Source organism: Erythrolamprus reginae, chromosome 2 (genome assembly GCF_031021105.1).
Source record: "Erythrolamprus reginae isolate rEryReg1 chromosome 2, rEryReg1.hap1, whole genome shotgun sequence".
NCBI lineage: Eukaryota > Metazoa > Chordata > Lepidosauria > Squamata > Dipsadidae > Erythrolamprus > Erythrolamprus reginae.
In genome coordinates this window covers 78504260-78526754 of record NC_091951.1, presented here as the reverse complement: position 1 = coordinate 78526754, position 22495 = coordinate 78504260, and the positions used below count along the sequence as shown (strand labels likewise).

The 22495-nt window shown below is 41.8% G+C and overlaps 1 protein-coding gene across 1 annotated transcript in view; it reads left to right on the top strand.

The window, feature by feature from the left end:
- Positions 1-22495, top strand: part of COL7A1 (collagen type VII alpha 1 chain) — a 179312-nt gene that overhangs the window by 119174 nt on the left and 37643 nt on the right. Inside the window, exons 63-76 of the mRNA XM_070736724.1 lie at positions 880-927; positions 1401-1436; positions 1762-1893; positions 3447-3647; positions 4660-4695; positions 6717-6761; positions 9709-9777; positions 11872-11916; positions 13664-13726; positions 13920-13964; positions 16487-16522; positions 18512-18547; positions 19202-19246; positions 21690-21722. Coding sequence (XP_070592825.1) covers positions 880-927; positions 1401-1436; positions 1762-1893; positions 3447-3647; positions 4660-4695; positions 6717-6761; positions 9709-9777; positions 11872-11916; positions 13664-13726; positions 13920-13964; positions 16487-16522; positions 18512-18547; positions 19202-19246; positions 21690-21722 — 870 coding nt within the window. The remainder of the gene's footprint in view (positions 1-879; positions 928-1400; positions 1437-1761; positions 1894-3446; positions 3648-4659; positions 4696-6716; positions 6762-9708; positions 9778-11871; positions 11917-13663; positions 13727-13919; positions 13965-16486; positions 16523-18511; positions 18548-19201; positions 19247-21689; positions 21723-22495) is intronic.

The window sequence follows — 22495 nt, the reverse complement described above, 5'->3', positions numbered from 1 at the left end:
CACCTCCGGACTTCTGTGTTTTTGCGATGCTGCAGGGGAATCCCAGCAGGAGAATCCCAGCAGTGAAATCGCAGCATCGCATAAAAACACCAAAGTCCTTGAAACCCGTGATGCTGTGATTTCACTGAGGCTCCCCTCGCTGGGAAACCCCACCTCCGGATTTCCGTTGCCAGCGAAGCGCCCATTTTGCGCTGCTGGGATTCCCCTGCTGGGATTCCCCTGCAGCATCAAAAAAACACGGAAGTCCGGAAGTGGGGTTTCCCATGGAGGGGAGCCTCAGGGCAATCCCAACAGTGCAAAAACGGGTGCTTCGCAGGCAATGGGAGTCCGGAGGTGGGGCATCCCAGTAGCGGCGGTGTGTTTGTAAGGTGAAAATAGTTTGTAAGAAGAGGCAAAAAAATCTTAAACCCCGGGTTTGTATCTTGAAAAGTTTGTATGACGAGGCGTTTGTAAGACGAGGTATCAAATTCATACAGTATGCCAGAGATCTCTGCATTTGTTCATTTTAGTGGCTGGTTTCTGTTATATCACTATGATGAAAAAGACTCTGGGAGACATTGATCCAATGATTAATTTGGAAATTGCTATAACAATCATATTGAAACTTTCCATAAGAAATTAGTCAAATTATTTTCTTCACCCCTGTCATTAATAAAAATTAGTGACAGGATGCTGTGCAAGATTTCTAAAAACAGTCTGGATGGTGACCTTGCCTCTTGGAGTTTAATTTCTGTTTCTAATTCGCAGAAGCATCTGCCGTCCTTTAACTCTGATTGGATTCTGCTTCTGAAATGTATATTGAATGGCCAAATCTTGGTGTAAACCTTGTCATTTGGACTACTTTCATTTTATCTTTTTCAAATTTTAATTTTCCTTCAGGGGAGAAATGGTGAGCCTGGGCCACGAGGCGAACCTGGGACAGCATCAGTGAGTGAGCAAAAGTATTATTTCCTCGTTTTATCTGGAAAGCCTAGGAAGGAGAATTAACCCCTGTAAATTTTATCAATTAATTTTATTACAGTCATAGACCAGCTGTCCCTGTGAAAGTTTAAACTGAGAAGAGTGAACAATTTTATCCTGAGAACATGACTTGAATTATGGGTGAAAATAATTCCTAGGATTGTATTAAAATATTTAAGGGATTTATAAGACAGGGAAATTGTTGAATAAAAGGTTTTTGGAATAACAGAGTTGTCAGAGTTTGCTAATCAGGACTTTTATTTCTCAAGAACATGGGCATGACATTAAATAAGTCTCTTAAATTTGGAATGAGTACAAGGAAGGATCCTAGCCTACATAAGGCGACTATCATCTGATATCATCATTTGATGTTTATTTACAAGGTCTGTTTTCATTTTGTTTTATTTTTTGCTCATGGTTCCCCCTTTCTGTTTGTCTAGAACATTGATCGGGCCCTAGAAGCGCATGGTATTAAGGTAGGAATTAGTTTATATCTTATCTCTGTATTGCACATATCATTATTCCTCCCTCAGAACTCTGTACTGGCTGGCTCTGTAAGTAAATATCTAGAAAGGGGTAAGTGCTTCCTGCTTAAGGTCAAATATATATATTGAGTTAAAAAGAACCATCTTCTCTAAAACTATTCATTATTCCCTCAGTGGCATAATGAAATTGAATTAGGTTGGGACCATCATTCTCTCTCATCTTTAAATAAGTTCAAGAATGTCAGTTCATAAAGGTTTGCATTTTAGATTGTGTTTTCCCACCATGCTTCAGTGATTCTTCTTTGCTTCCTCATAGATTTCCCTACTCCGAGAGATCACTGGTGCTTATGACGGTAGCTCAGATCAGCTACTGCCTGTCCCTGACCGCCGGAGAGGAATGAAGGGTGAGAGAGGAGATCCAGGAGACAGAGGACCACCAGGAAAGGATGTAAGGCTGAGATCTTCAGACATAAGTATTAAGTGTATATTTTGTTGGGTTTTTTTTAATCTAGCTCAGTGATGGCAAACCTCTGGCACAGGTGTAAAAATGTGGAGCCACATTTGCTGGGATGCGAGCCGTTGCCGTAGCTCAGCTCCAAGGCGCATGTGCATGCTGGCCAGCTGATTTTTGGTGTTTTTCGTTTCCAGAGAGCCTCCGGGGGGCATGGGGGAGGGCATTTCTACCCTCCCCCGGCTCCAGGGAAGCCTTTGGAGCCTGGGGAGGGTGAAACACGAGCCTACTGGGCCCACCAGAAGTTGGGACACAGGCTGTTCCCAGCCTCAGGAGGGCCTCTGGAGGGCAGGGGAAGCTGTTTTCGCCCTCCCCAGGCATTGAATTATGGGTATGGCGCTCGCGCATGCAGGATGCTCTTTTGGCACCTGAGGACAAAAGGGTTTGCCATCACTGGTCTAGCTACAGAAAGTTCTTCACACATATACAAACAAAGTTCTAAACTGAGTATACTGTACATAATATTTTCCTGAATATTGGTCCTAAACCAAATACCATGGTAACGATGTAGACCAGGGGTCCTCAAACTTGGCAACTTTAAGACTTGTGGACTTCAACTCCCAGAATTCTCCAGCCAGCTATGCTATGCTGGCTGGAGAATTCTGGGAGTTGAAGTCCACAAGTCTTAAAGTTGCCAAGTTTGAAGACTTCTGAATTGTAGACAAATGAATTCAATGTTGATTCATGCTTATATGTTGATATTCCTATAGTATTATTTAGAAAAGGTTTGCTAAAAGTGGGGCGGAGACCTCAGGCAATTGATTCACTGCTCTTCTAAAATATCTAATGCCGCTCTGAGTCCTTTTTGGAGTGAGCAGCATATAAATACAGATAGATAGGTAGGCAGGCAGGCAGGCAGGCAGATTCTGTGATAAAAGGCCAGTTTTGAATTGAAGCTTTCAGTTGTGAATTACAGTATTTGTTAAACTTGAAAAATAAAATATGAAATAGTAAGTTGTAGTATAGCAGACCTAGGTCTGACTTCTGTGGAGCTGTAATTCAGCTTTGCAATTCTATGGAAGGCAGCAAAGTTTTTTCATGACCTTCACCGGATGGGTGTGCCTGAAAGTTTGTATGATTTGGGTAAGTGTTAGGAAAATGAAATTTTTAGTATTCATTGCATCCCAGCAGCCAGTTTCTTATAGATATTGCTTAACTCTTTTTATTTCAAGGGGAAAGGGGGACATAAATGTTGCTGTACATAATAACTAAATACTTTATATCTCTGTGTAAGATTTTTTGCGTTTTCTTGTTAATCAATCTGGTAAACAGGAAATATAGCCAACATTTCCTTGTAAGGAAATACTTTGTAATGTTTTCAATTTTCAAAATGAATGGCTTTCAGTTACTTCTCACTCCTAGGTCAAGGATGATTTGTATCTGCAATAAAACAGTCTTTAAATAAAAAAAGCTATGTCCTTGAATCTCTGCCTAACAAGCTTTCTATTCCAAAAGAATCGGCTTAATTAAAGCCTGGCTATTTCTTGTAGGGTCTCATAGGCTTCCCTGGGGAAAGAGGAGCAAAAGGAGATAAAGGGAGTGAAGGACCACAAGGACCAACAGGACGTGCTATCGGAGAGCCAGGGCCAGGAGGATCACCTGGGCAGCCAGGGGAGCCTGGGAAACCTGGAATTCCTGGGCTCCCAGGCCGAGCAGGAGAACTTGGAGAAGCAGGAAGGCCTGGAGAGAAAGTAAGGAGAAGTATGAGCCCTGACTGAAAAGCTAAAAAAAAAAAAGCATCAGGAGCAGTAAAATAGTCTTGACTTGCTCTTTGTGTGAATGTATGCTTTGGTTTTATACATTTTGACAATCTTGGCTTTAGAGCAGTGGTTCTCAACCTTTCTAATGCTGCAACCCCTTAATACACTTCCTCATGTTGTGGTGACTCCCAACCATAAGTCTAGTGCCAATTCTACCAACACAGCTTTAAGCTGATAGACAGGAAGGTCAGAGGGACACTCCCACTGTAAACACCTGATTGGTCAGATTGTAAAAATAAGCTCCAAGGGCCAGAATAGAAGCTTTACTTCATAACACCATGGGAAATTTATCTTTTTCCATGGTCTTAGGTGACCCCTGTGAAATGGTTTTTCTACTTCCAAAGGGATCCCGACCCCCAGGTTGAGAACCACTGCTTTAGAGGGAACCTCTTAAATGGGATTGTCTATTCTAAAACACATCTGAATACCCATTTATTCATTGCAGTACCTGCATGTATTTATTTATGTTTAAAGTTCTGCAACTGTGTACATAATAACAATAAAACAGCTATACCAGTTCCCTATCACAATGGAGAAGTTAGTTGGGGGAAAGATCAAAAGCAACATGAGAAAATATTATTTTACTGAAAGAGTAGTAGATCTTTGGAACAAACTTCCAGCAGACATGGTAGATAAATCCACAGTAACTGAATTTAAACATGCCTGGGATAAACATATATTCATCCTAAGATAAAATACAGAAAATAGTATAAGGGCAGACTAGATGGACCATGAGGTCTTTTTCTGCCGTCAGTCTTCTATGTTTCTATGTTTCTATGAGACAAAATCATATGATAACCTTAAGTCCCCTAGAAAGCTTCATGGTTTTTCCCCCCCAAAAGAAATCCACTTTACATTTCTAAGCTGAGATTAGAGAATGTTAGAAGTCAGGCAACTATATTAATCATTTATCTCTTTCTAAAATATTATTTTTGTATTTCAGGGTGACAGGGGTGATCAAGGTGCAAAAGGAGAACAGGTAAGTAGGAGTAAAAAGTCCTTTTAGAGTAGTGATAAAACTCAGCTCCATGTGACTTTATTGACCCATGTAATTGTTTGGCAATGGTATAAAATTGGTTTGCCATTGTCATCTTCTATAATATTTTTAGATTCTACCTAGTGCGTAACAGGAAATTCTGGCAAACTGAGATGCCAGGAATTACACAGTTACCAGCCTTATAGCAACTGGAATTGAAGCTCTACAACTGCATACACATAGCCAGGAGAGCATTTACATCAACTCTCCAAAGTTCCCCATTTACTGGAAGCAGTTTTCCTACTTTGTGCTCTTGACTAGACTGACCTGACCAACCACAGCTCAGAATTAATTATATAGAATATCATTTTATGTGTTTCATTGATTTGAGTCATGCTTCCCATCCCCCCCTTTCATTTTCAGAAGAACTCTATTAGAAGCTGCACACACAATTATCTCCTGTCCCTTGCTATCAATGCTGGCAGCTCCATGTGCAAATGCATAAGCGCATAAGTGCACCAGTGTGCCTTCCGTCCCCTGTCCAATTGTCTCTCCTTATCTCATTTATCTTTTCTTCCTTTCGTATATGATCTCCTATACTTTTATATCTTTTCTTCTTTCCTTTTCTTTATTTATATTCCTACATATCTATTCTCTTCAATGTGTATTATGTATTGGACACAATAAATAAATTAAATAAATAAAAATAAATGATGTTTGCCTGGTTCTTGATGCTGGCAACTTCGTTCACCCAGTCTTGGACCTTCATTACTGGGTGTTGTATCCATAATGTTACCTGCAGCTAAGCCATGAAATAGTGTTTTCTAGTGATCTCTTTAGATATGCAAACTTAAATTTCCTTGAAATGGAACAACGTAGAGAACATTGGAACATTCAATTCTAGATCATATTGATCCCAGTGTTCCAGACATGATAATATAGGTAGAGGCACATCACTTAAAAGTTCATTTGATACCAAGGTTTTTTTTAAAAATCGAGTGAACAATTCTTGTGCATATGTGTCTGTAGATCTGCTATGTGTCTACTCTGCATTACACACACACACACACACACATACGGAGTCTACGGAGAGGGGCGGCATACAAATCTAATAAATAAATAAATAAACACACACACACACTCCATTTAATGTTCACACAGATTCCCAATCAGGTGTTTATAGTCAGATTTCAGTCCTCTACATATGTTTGCGCGCACACAGGCATACATATGTAGAGGCAAATTTGGACAATTTATGTCCAAATCATAAATTGACATTTAGAGCCCTGTTCAAAACAAGCTTATTTTGAGGAAATTGGAAAGTGTGAAGCCCCTCCTATCATTGCTTTTCCAATCTAAAATCCATTGATGTAGAAATCACTTGCCTTGCATCTTTTCTGTTGCTTTTTTTTGAGGGTGTCTAGATAGTCTAGAATCCCAGCGACACAGAGTTGGCCTTCTCCAGGTCCCATTGACTAAACAATGTCGTCTGGCGGGACCCAGGGGAAGAGCCTTCTCTGTGGTGGCTCCGACTCTCTGGAACCAGCTCCCCCCAGAGATTAGGATTGCTCCCACCCTCCTTGCCTTTCGGAAACTCCTTAAAACCCACCTCTGCTGTCAGGCATGGGGGAATTGAAACATCTCCCCCTTGCCCATGTAGTTTCAGTGTATGATTCGACTGTGTGCTTGTTTTTTATGTATTGGGGTTTCTTTTGGATTTTTTAACCTAAAATTGTAATTTAGATTGCTAAATATTAGATTTGTTACTATGTATTGTTTTTTACCATTGTTGTGTGCCGCCCCGAGTCTATGGAGAGGGGTGGCATATAAATCCAATAAATCTAATCTAATCTAATCTAGTTACAGTTTTTTGTAAGAAAACTCTAGTTAGAAAAAGAACTCATGATCTCTGATCTTTCCTCTTTAAAGTCAACATAGAAAGTTTGCAGCTGCAACCCATGGACTGGCAAGAGAAAAGCAATGGAACATTTTGTTGATTTTTACCTGTCATTTCTTGTCCACAGGGTAGAGATGGCCCATCAGGCCCTGCAGGCCCACCAGGACCCAAGGTCTGTTGGATTTAAAATAACATTCTGGCTACCAAATTACAAAAGATAAAGAAGTTAATCTTTTAATCTAGAATAAATGACCTACTACTGGTAGATATTTTTCAATCCTTATATTTTATAATTCTAAGGGAGTAAACTGGTGGACATTTGAAGTACAGTGGTCCCTCGACTTGCGCGTTCTCGATTAGCGCGAAACGCTGCAACGCGGTTTTTCAAAAAATATTATTTAAAAAAAAATATATTAAAAAATAAATTTTTTTTATTTAGACCGCCGGCCGCTCAATCGGGCCGGCAGGGAACAGAATGGAGCCTTCCGCGGCGGGGCTGGGGGAGCCGAGCCCAGCCCCGTGACATTCGCTTTCCTGCCACCTGCAGCCGAGTGATCGTGGGCTCCTTCGCAACCTCAGAGAGCTTCCTGGTTTTCGTGAGCTTTCATGCCCAGGAAGCTCTCCGAGGTTGCGAAGGAGCCCAGGATCACTCGGCTGCGGGTGGCAGGAAAGCGAATGTCACGGGGCTGGGCTCGGCTCCCCCAGCCCCGCCGCGGAAGGCTCCATTCTGTTCCCTGAATGGAGACCGCCGGCCGCTCAATCGGGCCGGCAGGGAACAGAATGGAGCCTTCCGCGGCGGGGCTGCTATGGGGGGGGAGACGAGCCCAGCCCCGTGACATTCGTTTTCCTGCCGCCGGCAGCCGAGTGATCCTGGGCTCCTTCGCAACCTCGGAGAGCTTCCTGGGCATGAAAGCTCACGAAAACCAGGAAGCTCTCTGAGGTTGCGAAGGAGCCCACGATCACTCGGCTGCAAGCGGGAGCAAGGCGAATCCCACGGGGCTGGGCTCGGTTATCCCCCCGGCTCCCCTCCTACCAGCCCCGCCGCGGAAGGCTCCATTCTGTTCCCTGCCGGCCCGATTGAGCGGCCGGCGGTCTCCATTCAGGGAACAGAATGGAGCCTTCCGCGGCGGGGCTGGTAGGAGGGGAGCCGGGGGGATAACCGAGCCCAGCCCCGTGGGATTCGCCTTGCTCCCGCTTGCAGCCGAGTGATCGTGGGCTCCTTCGCAACCTCGGAGAGCTTCCTGGTTTTCGTGAGCTTTCATGCCCAGGAAGCTCTCCGAGGTTGCGAAGGTTACATCTTCCGCTGCCAGCCAGGCCATGCTGGCGGCAGCGGAACAATCGTCAACTTTTCTTTTTAAAACTGGGCAGGAGCTGACTTGCCTCCCCAGTGCTAAAAAGCAAAGTTGACAGCCAGCGCTGCGAAACCGCCGAAACCGGAAGGGGCGAGGTGGGGGAGAACGGGAGGCTCAGCATTCCGTCAGCGATCCCGGCGGGAAGACCAAGGGAAGGTTCCTTCAGCCGCCCAACACCTGATCCGCTCCGCAGCGCGGCAGCAGCGAGGAGCCGAAGATGGGGTTTCCCCTTTGCCTTTACCCCATCTTCGGCTCCTCGCTGCTTCCGCGCTGCGGAGCAGATCAGCTGTTGGGCGGCTGAAGGAATCTTCCCTTGGTCTTCCCCGCCGCCCACACGCAAACTCCACCATCTGCGCATGTGCGGCCATGAAAAAAAAATGGCGCACATGCGCAGATGGTGGTTTTACTTCCGCATCCAGTATAACGCGGAAATCGGTTAGCGCGGGAGGTCTTGGAACGTAACCCCCGCGCTAATCGAGAGATCACTGTATATCTTTTGAGAGTTATTCTTTTGTGTTTCTTTCCCTTGGAAAGAATGGATGAGTTTACGACATCATGATGAATTGAGTTTAGCTTGAAGCAGTGGAGAAATCCATTTTTTTTTTACTACCGGTTCTGTGGGTGTGGTATGGCTTGGTGGGCGTGGCTTGGTGAGTGTGGCAGGGGACGGATACTGCAAAATCTCTGTTCCTTCCTCACTCTGGGGCCAGCCAGAGGTAGTATTTGCTGGTTCTCCAAACTACTCAAAATTTCCGCTACTGGTTCTCCAGAACCTGTCAGAACCTGCTGGATTTCACCTCTGGGTTGAAGCATATTTTACTTTATCTTCTTCGGGTCCCATCGACTAAACAATGTCGTCTGGCGGGACCCAGGGGAAAAGCCTTCTCTGTGGCGGCCCTGACCCTCTGGAACCAGCTCCCCCCGGAGATCAGAATTGCCCCCACCCTCCTTGCCTTTCGTAAGCTCCTTAAAACCCACCTCTGTCGTCAAGCTTGGGGGAACTGAACTACCCTTTCCCCCCTAGGCCTATACAATTTATGCATGGTATGTTTGTGTGTATGTTTGGTTTTAATAAGGGTTTTTTAATTATTTTAAACATTAGATTTGTTACATGCTGTTTATTACTGTTGTTAGCCGCCCCGAGTCTACGGAGAGGGGCGGCATACAAATCAAATAAATGAATGAATGAATAAATAAATAAATAAATAAATAAGCATTTTCCTAAACTGATAAAATTCATACAAAATGAAACAGAAAAGAGGGGCTCAATGTGATGCCTCTGTTTGTATTTCATGTCATTTTGAACATTGCCAATTTAGTATTTAATGGCTAGGGGTTCTGCCCATTTTAGTTAAGGAAGGCATTTGTGGAATAATCAGTCCGAGCTTCTTATGATGCTGGTATGAGCAATCTTTTTCTTTTTTTATTATCCATGGGATTTAACTGGAATTTGGGTTGTGGCCTAGGAAAATAGATTCATCAAGCATGTGGATCTTTCAATATTTATTGTTTAAATACGAACAATCCCAACTTCAAGTACTGTATATGAACGTGAAAGCTCTTGGTATATGATAATCATGCACTTTCTGGGGAAGAGATGAAACGTCTTTAAATCTGAGAGGTTCCATAGCTGTGTTGAGGATATGACTTTTGTTGATAATATGGTGGTCACAAACAGGAATCTATTCCGGTAGCAGTTTGCCTGAGAGGGAGGCAGAGCATATCAGACAGACTGACGACAAGACTGACGTATTTATGTGCTTTCAGGTAGATTCAGAAGGGAGCCTCCCTGGACTTCCTGGAGAACGTGGACCTATAGGACCCAAGGGAAGCAAGGTTAGTGGATGTCCCCCCCTCCACTTTTTGTCATTTTTTTTCCAATTCAATTATCTTCCCATATAGTGTGCATTTTGATTGGGAAGCATCATTGGTTTAGTCTATAGCAGTGATGGTGAACATTTATTTCCTTGGGTGCTGAAAGAGCGTGTGCGCACACAATCACACATGCGTGAGTGCCCACACCCATAATTCATAGAAACATAGAAGTCTGACAGCAGAAAAAGACCTCATGGTCCATCTAGTCTGCCTTTATACTATTTTCTGTATTTTATCTTAGGATGGATATATGTTTATCCCAGGCATGCTTAAATGCAGTTACTGTGGATTTATCTACCACGTCTGCTGGAAGTTTGTTCCATTCAATGCCTGGGGAGGGCGAAAACAGCTTCCCTGCCCCCCTTCCGGAGGCTTTCTGGAGGCCAGAAACTGCCTGTTTCCCAACTTCTGATGGGCCCAGTAGGATCGTGTTTCGCCTTTCCCAGGCTCCAAAGGCTTCCCTGGAGCTGGGAGAGTGTAGGAACAGCCACACCCATCCCCTGGAGGCTCTCTGGAAGCCAAAAACGTCCTCCCAGAGCTTCTCTGTTAGCCAAAAATCAGCTGGCCGGCACACACATGCACATTGGAGGCCAATGAGCTAGGACAATGGCTCACGTGCCAGCAGATATGGCTCCACGTACCACCTGCGGCACCTGTGCCATAGGTTCGCCATCACTGGTCTATAGGATTACAATGGAAGGATTCAACATCACTGTGATCTTACAATCCAGGAGTGGGTTCTACCTTATCTCACTGCTGGTTCGCTTTTTCCCATGCCGTGTGGGCGTGCCGTGTGAGCATGTGCGCTCTTTGCATGCACATGTGCAGTGCTAAAAATTATTAAAAATTATCAGGAAAGGCTTAATGAACTCAATCTGCATAGTCTGAAAGACCGAAGGGAAAGGGGGGACATGATCGAAATATTTAAATACGTTAAAGGGTTAAATAAGGTTCAGGAGGAAAGTGTTTTTAATTGGAAAGTGAACACAAGAACAAGGGGACACAATCTGAGGTTAGTTGGGGAAAGATCAAAAGCAACGTGAGAAAATATTATTTTACTGTAAGAGTAGTAGATGCTTGGAACAAACTTCCAGCAGACGTGGTTGGTCAATCTACAGTAACTAAATTTAAACATGCCTGGGATCAACATACTGTATATCCATCCTAAGATAAAATACAGGAAATGGTATAGGGGCAGATTAGATGGACCATGAGATCTTTTTCTGCCGTCAATCTTCTATGTTTCTAAAATCCCTCCCAAAAAGCCAAAAACAAGATGGCAATGCATGTGCAGTGCTGGAAACTCGGCTTCTGCACATGCACAGCAGGAAAAAACCAGAAAGAAATTTCCTCCCAATTATTTTTCATTAAAAAAAATCCAAAAAAAAAGATGGCAGCATCTACAGAGTGGCATTGACAGAACCAGTTCCATGATGTCATTGTGACATCACCAGCGGGTTGGTACCAGTTCGGGTGTATCGGTCTGAACTGGGAGGAACCCATCTCTGTTGCAATCATATATCACTTTCTAGTAGCTGGTTTTTTTTAAAAAAAAAAAGTATATAAAAGAACAATGGTGACACAGTGGTTAGAATGCAGTATTGCAGGCTCAATCAGCTCATTTCCAGGAGTTTGATCCTGACTGACTCAAGGTTGACTCAGCTTTCCATCCTTCTGAGGTTGATAAAATGAGGACCCAGATTTTGGGGGGTAATAGGCTGACTCTTGCAGAGGGCTATAAAGCACTATGAAGCAGTACATAAGTCTAACTGCTATTGCTGTATGAACCATATTCACTCATTAACTGCATGAGTTTGACCTTAACATTTGATGGGATTTATTTATTGTTGAGAAAAAAGCATGAGTTGTATTTTTAACAAGAGACACTCTGCTCTCTTCTGTGAGCAGAAATTCTTTAGGTCTTAAATGATTTATTAACTATTTACAGCTAGTGAGAATTTGTTGATCATTGTTTTGATAGCAAGACATTTCCCCCATCCTTTTGCTTTAGTGAAGCCCTTGTACTAATCATTCCCTTTTTTAATTCTTGCACAGGGAGACCCAGGAGAAGATGGTGTAAAGGGTTCCAGAGGCGATAAGGTCTGAATGTAGTAAGTTTCTCATCTCTGCACTTCTCCAGCTCTCCTGGTGTCTGTTCTGTGCCTCCACTTGCGAGGGGGAACTCTTCTTTCCTGCAAGTGTTTGACCTGATCTTGCTTTAATATTATTCTGTCTCTTTCATTGTCTTGATGGATAATTCAGCAGCCCCCAGGGGAATTTTATTCACAAAGGTAAATAAAAAATACACATGCTATGACCCATAGGTTCAGCCTATTTGAAACCCAAACAGCTTGCTTCCATAAGATTTCAGCCAGGGTTTGATGGGGCAGTTATGGAAAGGCTGGTGCAGGTTGTCCCTTTCTGTTTTTCATCTCCCCATAGCCTGTTCACCAAACCACCTACCAATCTTCCCAGTGCTTTCCTCCTTTCCCTGTTCCCAGTTAACAATTGCTGTGTATCACTGCCCTTGAATAAATTGCGCTATCTCTGCCTAACCTGCCTAACCTCTCCACTATCTCATGCAATGGTTTGCACAACTTTTAATTTTTCATCATCAGAGCAATGGTGCAGTGAGTAAGAGAATGATAGCTTTGTCCACCAAGATTACTTATCTCCTTTGATTGTATTACCATTTCTATTAGTGGCCATGAATATTCTGAAAGAAATTTTTTGCTATTGGTTTACATTATGCTTTCATTTGGAGCTGAGACTGAAAATTTTGGGAGGGGGTGGGGTTGGTCTGTTTCTTTATAATTACAGACCAATTTTCAGTAATCAGACTAGAAACTATGTATTGGCTCAATTTCTGTCTGAAATATTTAAAATGCTATGAAATGGTTATATCAAGATATCGATGAAGGAGTCAAGGAAGAGTTGAGTAATCTTTTGTGGCAAAACCTATAGGAAGAGATACAATAGCATTATTCACAATCACTCATTACATTTTATGTTTGTTAACTGTATTGTTTTCTTGTTGCTTGTATGACTTCCAAATTCACAATTGCTTAAGTGGTGAAACCATAAACATTTCATAAATAAATAATCACATCATGGAAGTGGCCTCCTTTTATTATTATTATTTAATTATACAGTTTTTTATTTTATTCTTTGTGTTATTTTGCAATTAAGAAACACTAAGGAAGAAATTATAGTAAAGGGTAATATACTAATATTGTACCTGAATATGTAGTTAAAAGCTTCAAATCCATTGCCTTCAATAATGCCTGGCATGCTTATTTTTTTCAGACTTGCTTCCACGGAATATACAGGATATCTCAGCCTTTCAGTAGCCTTTATAGAAGGCCAAGGAGAAAGGCAGAGCTCTCCTGGTCTTGGCAGACTTTCTACGTTTGGTTGACCTGAGCCAGGGGTGTCAAATATACAGACATCAGCAAAAGAGGACAAAAAGCAACCCCAATTTCTGTAGAGAATTATTAAATTTATGCATATATGCAAAATTGTAAAAAATTGCTAGGTGATACAGAGATATATTTCAACAGAACAGGAACATCTAGAACAAGGGGGGATCAAACTGGCGGCTCGTGGGTCAGATGCATCACGTGCAGGCCACACCCATTCCAGTTTTGCGAAGGGGGAGAAACATCATGAAATGTCATGTGACCGCAACATGACATGGCGAGTTTGACACCTGTGATCTCAAATAGCCAGTAGAAATTAAATTAACCATTGTAGTGCAATCAGTGATCTTGGCTTGTATGATTTGAGGAGTTGACACCATAGACCTGCCAATTTTCCTTTTCTGATGTCCTGCCATCTTGGGTTGCAGGGTGAAGATGGTCAAAAAGGGGAGAGAGGTGAAGCTGGTGAAAAGGGCAGGGATGGCGCTCCAGTGAGTATCAATGATGAATCATTGTCAAAATGATGATAGCTGTTGCATCAAAGCAATTCTGGCATTAGATTTTTATTTTGCTTTTTAGCGGTGAATGTCTTACTTTCAGAATAGGCCCGTTCTATTACCATGTATAGCTGTTATTGCATTACTGTGGCTTTGTTGGCTGATATTTATTCTCCATCTTCTGCAGGGACTTCCAGGAGAGAGAGGCCTTCCTGGGTCAGAAGGGAAAGCGGTAAGTATAAAAGGTTCAGTATTGGCAGAGAAAATCTTACGGTGGGGGCAGGGGGAAGAGAGGCCGGAGAGGATAGCAAAAGAAAAGGAAAGGAAAAGCTCGATGAAACCCATAAGTCTCAAAGAAAAAGTACGCTTCCTAGATCCCACAGTATTTAATGGAGGGGACTTGGAGCACACCCACTCTGCTGAAAGGGAAAAGGAATCCTCAATCTGAGTATTGCATTGGCAGTTCTGTGTTAGCAAAAACTTCAGAAGAGAAGGATTTAGGGGTAGTGATTTCTGACAGTCTCAAAATGGGTGAGCAGTGTGGTCGGGCAATAGGAAAAGCAAGTAGGATGCTTGGCTGCATAGCTAGAGGTATAACAAGCAGGAAGAGGGAGATTATGATCCCACTATATAGAATGCTGGTGAGACCACATTTGGAATACTGTGTTCAGTTCTGGAGACCTCACCTACAAAAAGATATTGACAAAATTGAACGGGTCCAAAGACGGGCTACAAGAATGGTGGAAGGTCTTAAGCATAAAACGGATCAGGAAAGACTTCATGAACTCAATCTGTATAGTCTGGAGGACAGAAGGAAAAGGGGGGACATGATCGAAACATTTAAATATATTAAAGGGTTAAATAAGGTCCAGGAGGGAAGTGTTTTTAATAGGAAAGTGAACACAAGAACAAGGGGACACAATCTGAAGTTAGTTGGGGAAAAGATCAAAAGCAACATGAGAAAATATTATTTTACTGAAAGAGTAGTAGATCCTTGGAACAAACTTCCAGCAGACGTGGTAGATAAATCCACAGTAACTGAATTTAAACATGCCTGGGATAATCATATATCCATCCTAAGATAAAATACAGAAAATAGTATAAGGGCAGACTAGATGGACCAGGAGGTCTTTTTCTGCCGTCAGACTTCTATGTTTCTATGTTTCTATCTCTTCTTGCTAAACTCTTGTATAATTGGATCTGATGTATTGTTGCTTTCTATGCCTTGGTAGACCATATTCACCTTACCTCAACAGAAGGGTATTGCTTATTCTTCGTTATTTATAATTATGGTTGCTTCTTACATACAGTATGTCCAGTACACCCAGTGAAGGGCTAAAAACATTTTTACTACCACACTGTGGGTATGGCTTATTTTGTAGGTCTGTCTTGCTGACCATGTGAACAGGTGGGAGTGGCTTGACGATCATGCAACTGGGGGTGATTTAAAGGTTATGTGACTGGCTTAAAAATGGCCAACTTGACGTCACTCAGCTCAAGGTTTTGGGTTAGGGTGCCTGGCCTATCCTCAACTCAAAGAGATACAATTTCCCTCTCTATTTACTATTACTGAGCATCCAAATTTAATTCTATGTATATATGCCATATGTGTACATACATATTACACACAGGCACACACAAATATACATTATCTACTATATAAACTCTATGTGTATGTACACAAACACATGCACGGACAACTCTTCTAAAATTATACACATTCAACCTCATTTACTATGAAAGGAAAAACATACCCAGAGCCCAGAAGGGAAAAAAAGGAAAAAATTCAAAATTTTGCTACCGGTACTGACCGTACCCGTAGGAGCCCATCACTGAATACACCTATAAACAGACATGTGAGTAATTGTTCAAAATATACAGAAATATTCCAGCATCTGAAAAAGAGAAATGAATATACTGTATTAGAATCAATCAACAATTCTGTGATAACATTTTGTTTCTTTTGTCTGTTTTTCAGCCAGTTTAGTCAAGTGGTTAAGGTACTAGATTAAAAAGCAGGAGGCCAAAAAAACCAGGAGCTCAAGTCCCACCTTAGCTATGAATACTAGCCTGGTGACTTTGGGCCAGTCATTTTCTCAGCCCAACCCATGTCACAAGATTATGGTGGAGGGGGGAAAAAATAGTAGGAGGAATTTGTGTTGGATATGTTCACCACCTTGAGTTATTTGTAAAAATAATACAAGGCATGATATATGGATGGACAGATAGATAGACAAATACAATTATGGTAAATTATAGGCTTAAATTATAGAATGAAAATGTTAGGCTTACTATCATAACATTGGAATTAAGAGTTCATCAATTTGTTGCGTGTTTCAGAATCGGCTTAAAATCCTTCCATTCAAGAACCACTTTTGGTTACCCTGAGTTTCTATCATTTCAGAGATGGGAAGGGGATAGTAAAATGAATGGCGGTTATTAAACAGATAAAAACTGGAACATTCTGCAGAACTTGCGCAGAACATCCAAATACCTGCAGTAGGCTCAGTTGCCAAGAGGTGTGCATGTTACTCTGAAGCACTATTGCTGGTGCTTCCTCATTCTAAATATGCATTTTTCTGGGGTCCTGTTGCTAACTTGCACAGCTCCCTCCAGGAGATGCTGGTGGACGCAGCAATGAGAAGGCCCTCCCTAAGAAAGTTCTTTCAGATGGCAACAGTCCATCAAGCTTCCTTGTGGTTGCATTTTACATAGCTGGTTCATGTGTCTGTATATGTTTTTGCCTCCTTCTAGGGCTTACAGGGTATTAGAGGGCCCCCCGGCCCAGCTGTAAGTAACTTTTATACTTAAGTTGCAGCAGCCCTGAGTCCTTGACTGTGGTTGGCTTTCTCTGCCCGCTCGCTTTCTTTTCAGCGCAGAATGAACTGCTCTGCCTTGTCATTGTGTAAGGCCATCCAAAGCTTGCTTCAGAGATTGCTCTGGGTCTCACTAACTCTTTGGGTCTTTGCCTTGGATCTTTGCAGGGCTTGCCAGGTTTCCCTGGAGTTCTGGGCAGACCGGTAGGTGCTCCCTTCCCCTTTCCCTCTCCTGGATCTCACCCACATCCCACCTTGCATGTAGCACAATGCCAGCTTACTAATCGTGGGGGTGGGAGGACGAGGTTGCATTGCAGGGCTAATTACAATGGTCAACTTTGCTAAAGGAAGAGAGAGACCCTGGCATGGGGACTCTGTTTCTGGACTCAACAGAGGGGCCACAAAGTAAACCACTTAAGTTCTTTCTTCATTTGTTAAATGCAAGATGTAATAATGAAGCTTGTCATATTTTTAAATCACTTTCTGAAAGGAATGAATGTCAGTAGTAATAAAATACAGTGATACCTCGTCTTACAAACGCCTTATCATACAAACTTTTCGAGATACAAACCCGGGGTTTAAGATTTTTTTGCCTCTTCTTACAAACTATTTTCACCTTACAAACCCACCGCTGCCGCTGGGATGCCCTGCCTCCGGACATCCGTTGCCAGCGAAGCACCCATTTTTGCGCTGCTGGGATTCCCCTGAGGCTCCCCCCCATGGGAAACCCCACCTCCGGACTTCCGTGTTTTGGTGATGCTGAAGGGGAATCACAGCAGGGGAATCACAGCAGTGCAAAAACGGGCGCTTCACTGGCAACGGAAGTCCAGAGGTGGGGTTTCCCAGCAAGGGGAGCCTCAGTGAAATCGCAACATCGCAAAAACCCAGAGGTCCGGAGGTGGGGTTTCGAGAACTTTGGTGTTTTTGCGATGCTGTGATTTCACTGATGCTCCCTTCGCTGGGAAACCCCACCTCCAGACTTCCGTTGCCAACAAAGCTCTCATTTTTGCGATGCTGGGATTCCCCTGCTGGGATTCTCTTGCAGCATCGCAAAAACACAGAGGTCCAGAGGTGGGGTTTCCCATGGAAGGGAGCCTCAGGGTAATCCCAGCAGCACAAAAACAGGCACTTCGGCTGGCAAAAGGGGTGAATTTTGGGCGTGCACGCATTAATTGCTTTTCCATTGATTCCTATGGGAAACATTGTTTCGTCTTACAAACTTTTCACCTTAAGAACCTCGTCCCGGAACTAATTAAGTTTGTAAGACAAGGTATCACTGTATTAATAATAGCAATAACGCAGCATAATTTGTGTGTGTGTGTGTGTGTGTGTACATTTATTTCACAATATTTTAGTATTGGTATATAATATTTTAGAATTTAAAATCGAAGGATTATAGAGCAACCAGGAAATGGCAGTCACATATTGACCCAATGTTTCAGCCAGCTTTCTCCATCATCCTGTTACATCCAGAAAAGTGACATTTGGACAGTACAGCTATGCAAAAGTATTGCTGTCAATCCTTTTGCAAATCATTGTGACGTATATGGATGTACCATAATTTTTCATGTTATATTTTCTCTATATAGAAAAAGATAGCTGTCACAGCAAAAAAATGAGTTGATAAAAATGACCCTGAACTTGCTCTTAATGGGGAGTTCACCAGAACAAGATGTAAGGAGGCTCAAATAATTCATTATTCCAGACCTGTTATCAGATGATTATATTATTGATTGTAACAATTAGACTTTAATAGTCCAATACTATTTAAAATTATAGAATAAGCAACATTTGGTTTCTCAGTGATCTGGATTGTATGGAATGGGTAAAGATCTCATTTGAAGTCAAGCGTTTTGACAAATCTACTTTATGATCCTTCAGTTCTAAAAAAAAAGAAAAAAGGCTAACTCGGATGTGTATCAGTACTATATCTACCACTGAGAATGTCTTTTTATTTCAATAGGGAAATCAAGGAGATCCCGGATCACCAGGCCCTCCTGTAAGTAATACAGCCTGGTTCTTTACACCATTGTATACACCTACTTGAGTAGATATAAGAAAGTTTATAGAAAAATTTGGGTCTCCCACTGTATTGGATAATCTTATAAGACTCTGGAATAGGCTGTTAATACCAGATAGCAAGCCTGGTTGGTCAGGGACAGAATGGCATGCATTTTATGGATGATTTCTAATTTAAATTGTCTTTGCAATTCTATGCCAGTCTTGTCATTTTCTCAGAATTGTTGGCCTAATTTATCAATGCAGAAACACTAGATAAAAGTTTTCTGCTTGTCACTAAAGAGTCACTGAATTCATAACATGGATTGTTTGTTTTAAGGTTCGTTAGTAACTGAGGTTTTGTTCAGTTCAGTAAATAGACAGTTTTAATGAAGTTCATTTATATAGAAATGTACATGTTTTAGGATGGTGGGACATTGTTGGGTTTTTTTATGAAAGCAACCTTATCTTTTCAGAAAATGCCAACAACACACAGTAAAGATTTAGATTAGATTAGATTAGATTTATTAGATTTGTATGCCGCCCCTCTCCGAAGACTCGAAGACAAGTTAGCATGTTGTATAGAATATTTGAATTAACACAGTCATAGTTGTGTTTTGATTACTGGAAATAATTGTCTTTCGTTTTTCTTCAGGGTCCTGTTGGCCCATCTGGCGCTCAAGGTGTACCTGGAATAAAGGTATGTGACCTGATTTGATTGCTGGCTAGGGAATTCTGGAAGTTGAAGTCCACAAATCTTATAGTTGCCAAGATTGGGCATCCTTGCTCTAAACACACACACAGACATGCACACACCCGCCCCCTCCTCCTTTTTGAGTTGCTGGCTCCCGTTTTCTGAATGGGGATTGAATGGGAGTCCGGGGTCGGAGGGTGGAGGCTTGTTGGGCGAGTCATCCAAGGGGAGAAAAGAGGGAAGGTGAAAGAGGGAAAAGAGAGAGAGAAGTGGAGAGAAAGAAAGAAAAGGGAAAGAGAATGAAAAAAGAGGGAGGGAAAAAGAAGTAGAGAGGAAGGAAGGAGGGAAGGAAGGAAAGGGGAGAAAGAGGGAGAGAGAAAGGGAGGGAGGGAGGAAGAGAGGTAGCAAGAGAGAAAGAGAAAGAGAGAGAGAGCAAGAGAGAGAAAGAGAGCAAGAGAAAGAGAAAGAAAGCAAGAGAGAGAAAGAACACAAGAGAGAGAGAAAGAGAGAGAAAGAATGCAAGAGAGAGAGAGAGAGAAAGAGCAAGAGAGTCTGCAGAGAGAGGCGGCATACAAATCCAAATAATAATAATAATAATAATAATAATAGAGAGAGAGAGAGAGAGAAAAGGAGAGGGAGGAGGGAGGGAAGTAAGTAAGGAGAAATGGAAGGAGAAGGAAGGAAGGAAAGAAGGAAGAAGAAATGGAGGGAACAAGGAAGGAAGAATGAAATGAATGGAGGGACAGAGGAAGGAAGGACTTTTGGGGGGGGGGCTGTAATTTTAAAAAAAAAATTCTCTCAACATACATTCAAACAATACAATACAGTGTACCATCTAATTTTCCATGAATAAAATGTGGTATTTTGTTAGTAACTAATATCAATCATAAAAAAAGTTGCAAAAGTTTTTTTTTCTAATGTTGTCATCCAGGTACATACTTTTCTTTTAATTAAATTCCCTCCTTAATGTTACTTCAAAAAGTAAAACATTATATTTCTAACTTATTAACCACTATGCCAAATTGCTTCCTTCTTTCTTTATACATTTTCTATAAACCAAGAAAACCTTGTATAGCCAATCAGATGTTAACAAAAGAAGATTAAAAAGAAAACACAAACATATATGAATTTCAGACTTCTTCCCCCCCTCTAAATATTATGTTCCCATTTTGTTTTTTACTTTAAAATAAGGTATGTGCAGTGTGCATAGGGATTTATTCATAGTTTATTTTTATAGTCCGGCCCTCCAACAGTCCGAGGGACAGTGAACTGGCCCCCTGTGTAAAAAGTTTGGGGACCCCTGTTATAAAGCTTACCCTGTTGTGTGTGCGTCAATTACTACAAGATTCCCCATTTAGAATCCCATGCTGGCAAATGTAGTTTCCCATATTTATCCTTTCCTAGTGTCCTATGCAAGTCTTGAACCAACAGAAACAGAAAGCAAGGTGATTGATAGATTGAGAGTGTCATTTGCATGTTAAAAATCTATCAATTCCCAAGGTAAAGACAAAGATCAGGAGGAAATAACAGACTTGGAGAATTCAAAGTGAGGTTGTTTAGCTTGTAAATTACGATATCCCAATGCTGCAAGCAACTAGCTTGAAGTGTTTGGAAGACGGAATTCTAGAAGACCAATACATTTTATAGATATACTTTTTATAGTGCCAGAGAATTCCACAATAGCCAGCCCAAACTGAATTGAGCAGGAATTAGGCTTTGTCTAATTAGAGGTGTTGATGCCTTTTCTTTTCAGGAGATATACAGATCTCCTTGTCTCCTTGCCTAATGGTGTTATTTAGAGTTAGAATGTGAGTCATTATTCTCAGGTGGCTAACAACCTGTTGATCCTCCAGATGGAGGTTAAGGTTCAGAAGTCATATCTATCAATGCCCATTTTCTTTCTTTGGTAATCTCCTTACTATTCTTCACTCTGCTTCAGGATCTTTGTCCTGATCAACTCTGGAATCAAATCTTTAACAGCCAGAGTGGCTTAGAATCCATTTGGGGTCACCAGTCACTGTCCATTACTTCTTCCTCCAGTCCCTGTCTTCTTGTCTGCTAACTCTGTCCTCCTTTTTGCCAGAACATCAGATCTTCTTTCCTGTGAGAATACTGTGTTCTTCTCTCGCTACATCAGCTAAAACAATCATATATATCTTTGTAAGTTCATGCCACATGTTTGTTAATCTTTAGTTGCTGCATGTAGCTTTAGTATTCCAAAAATAGTTCTGTTTTTTTGTTTGGAGGAACCTATCTTTGGGAACACAGCATACATACCTATGATATCCTATGAACAATATGGTTTCTAAAATTTAGCATAGAACTTCTAATGTTAGTTTATGTGATTTACCTGCATTATCTTCTTTAGAAGTTGAAACGTTCAAAACTCAGTTTTCACTCAAACGCAAGTAATGATATGAAAGTTTCAATTTTTATTTGTTATTTACAGGGAGGTGTAGGAGAACCTGGGCCCAGCATACGAGTAAGTATCTGTTTAGGTTTCCCAAACATACATTGTAGTAACTCAAAAATGTTGTGGCCTACTGCTACTGCTTTCAAGGATTTGTTCATTGTCAACCCCACCCACCCACCCACACACACACAGATATTCCTCAACATATGACCACTGTTAGGACAGGACTTGCAGCAATTAAGCAAAGCGGTTGTTAAGTGAGACATTACATGACCTGCTTCACTCAACAAGCACAATCCCGGCATTCCCAATTGCCGGTTGTTCAGTGTTAAGGACTCAGTGGTTCCTCAGAAGAGGTGGAGAAGACCCTGTGGGTCTCCACTCAAGACCCCTGCAGAAATCCAAGCAGGATTTTCAAATACACTTGCACACAGGGTCTTCCCAGAACTCCCCCATCCTGTGCTGTTTTCCTTACTGTGCTTTTTCTGTGCTCAGTAGCTGAAAATTCTCCCTGCTGAAATCCAAGGAAGATTTTCAGCCTCTAAGCAAAGAGAGACACGCATGCAGTCTGCATTCCACTAGATGCATTTCCTGGGCCTCTGCTACCTGCCTGAAGTGTTCTATGCTTCTTAGCACTGCCTCTCCACTTTCTGCTTGAATTTTGGCTCCCTCCCATCTCCAGGGCCCGGCTGAAAGAGTTACCTGCCGAAGGAGCTCTATCTATCTATCTATCTATCTATCTATCTATCTATCTATCTATCTATCTATCTATCTATCTATCTACGTATCTATATATCTATCTATCATCTATCTATCTATCTATCTATCTATATATATATATA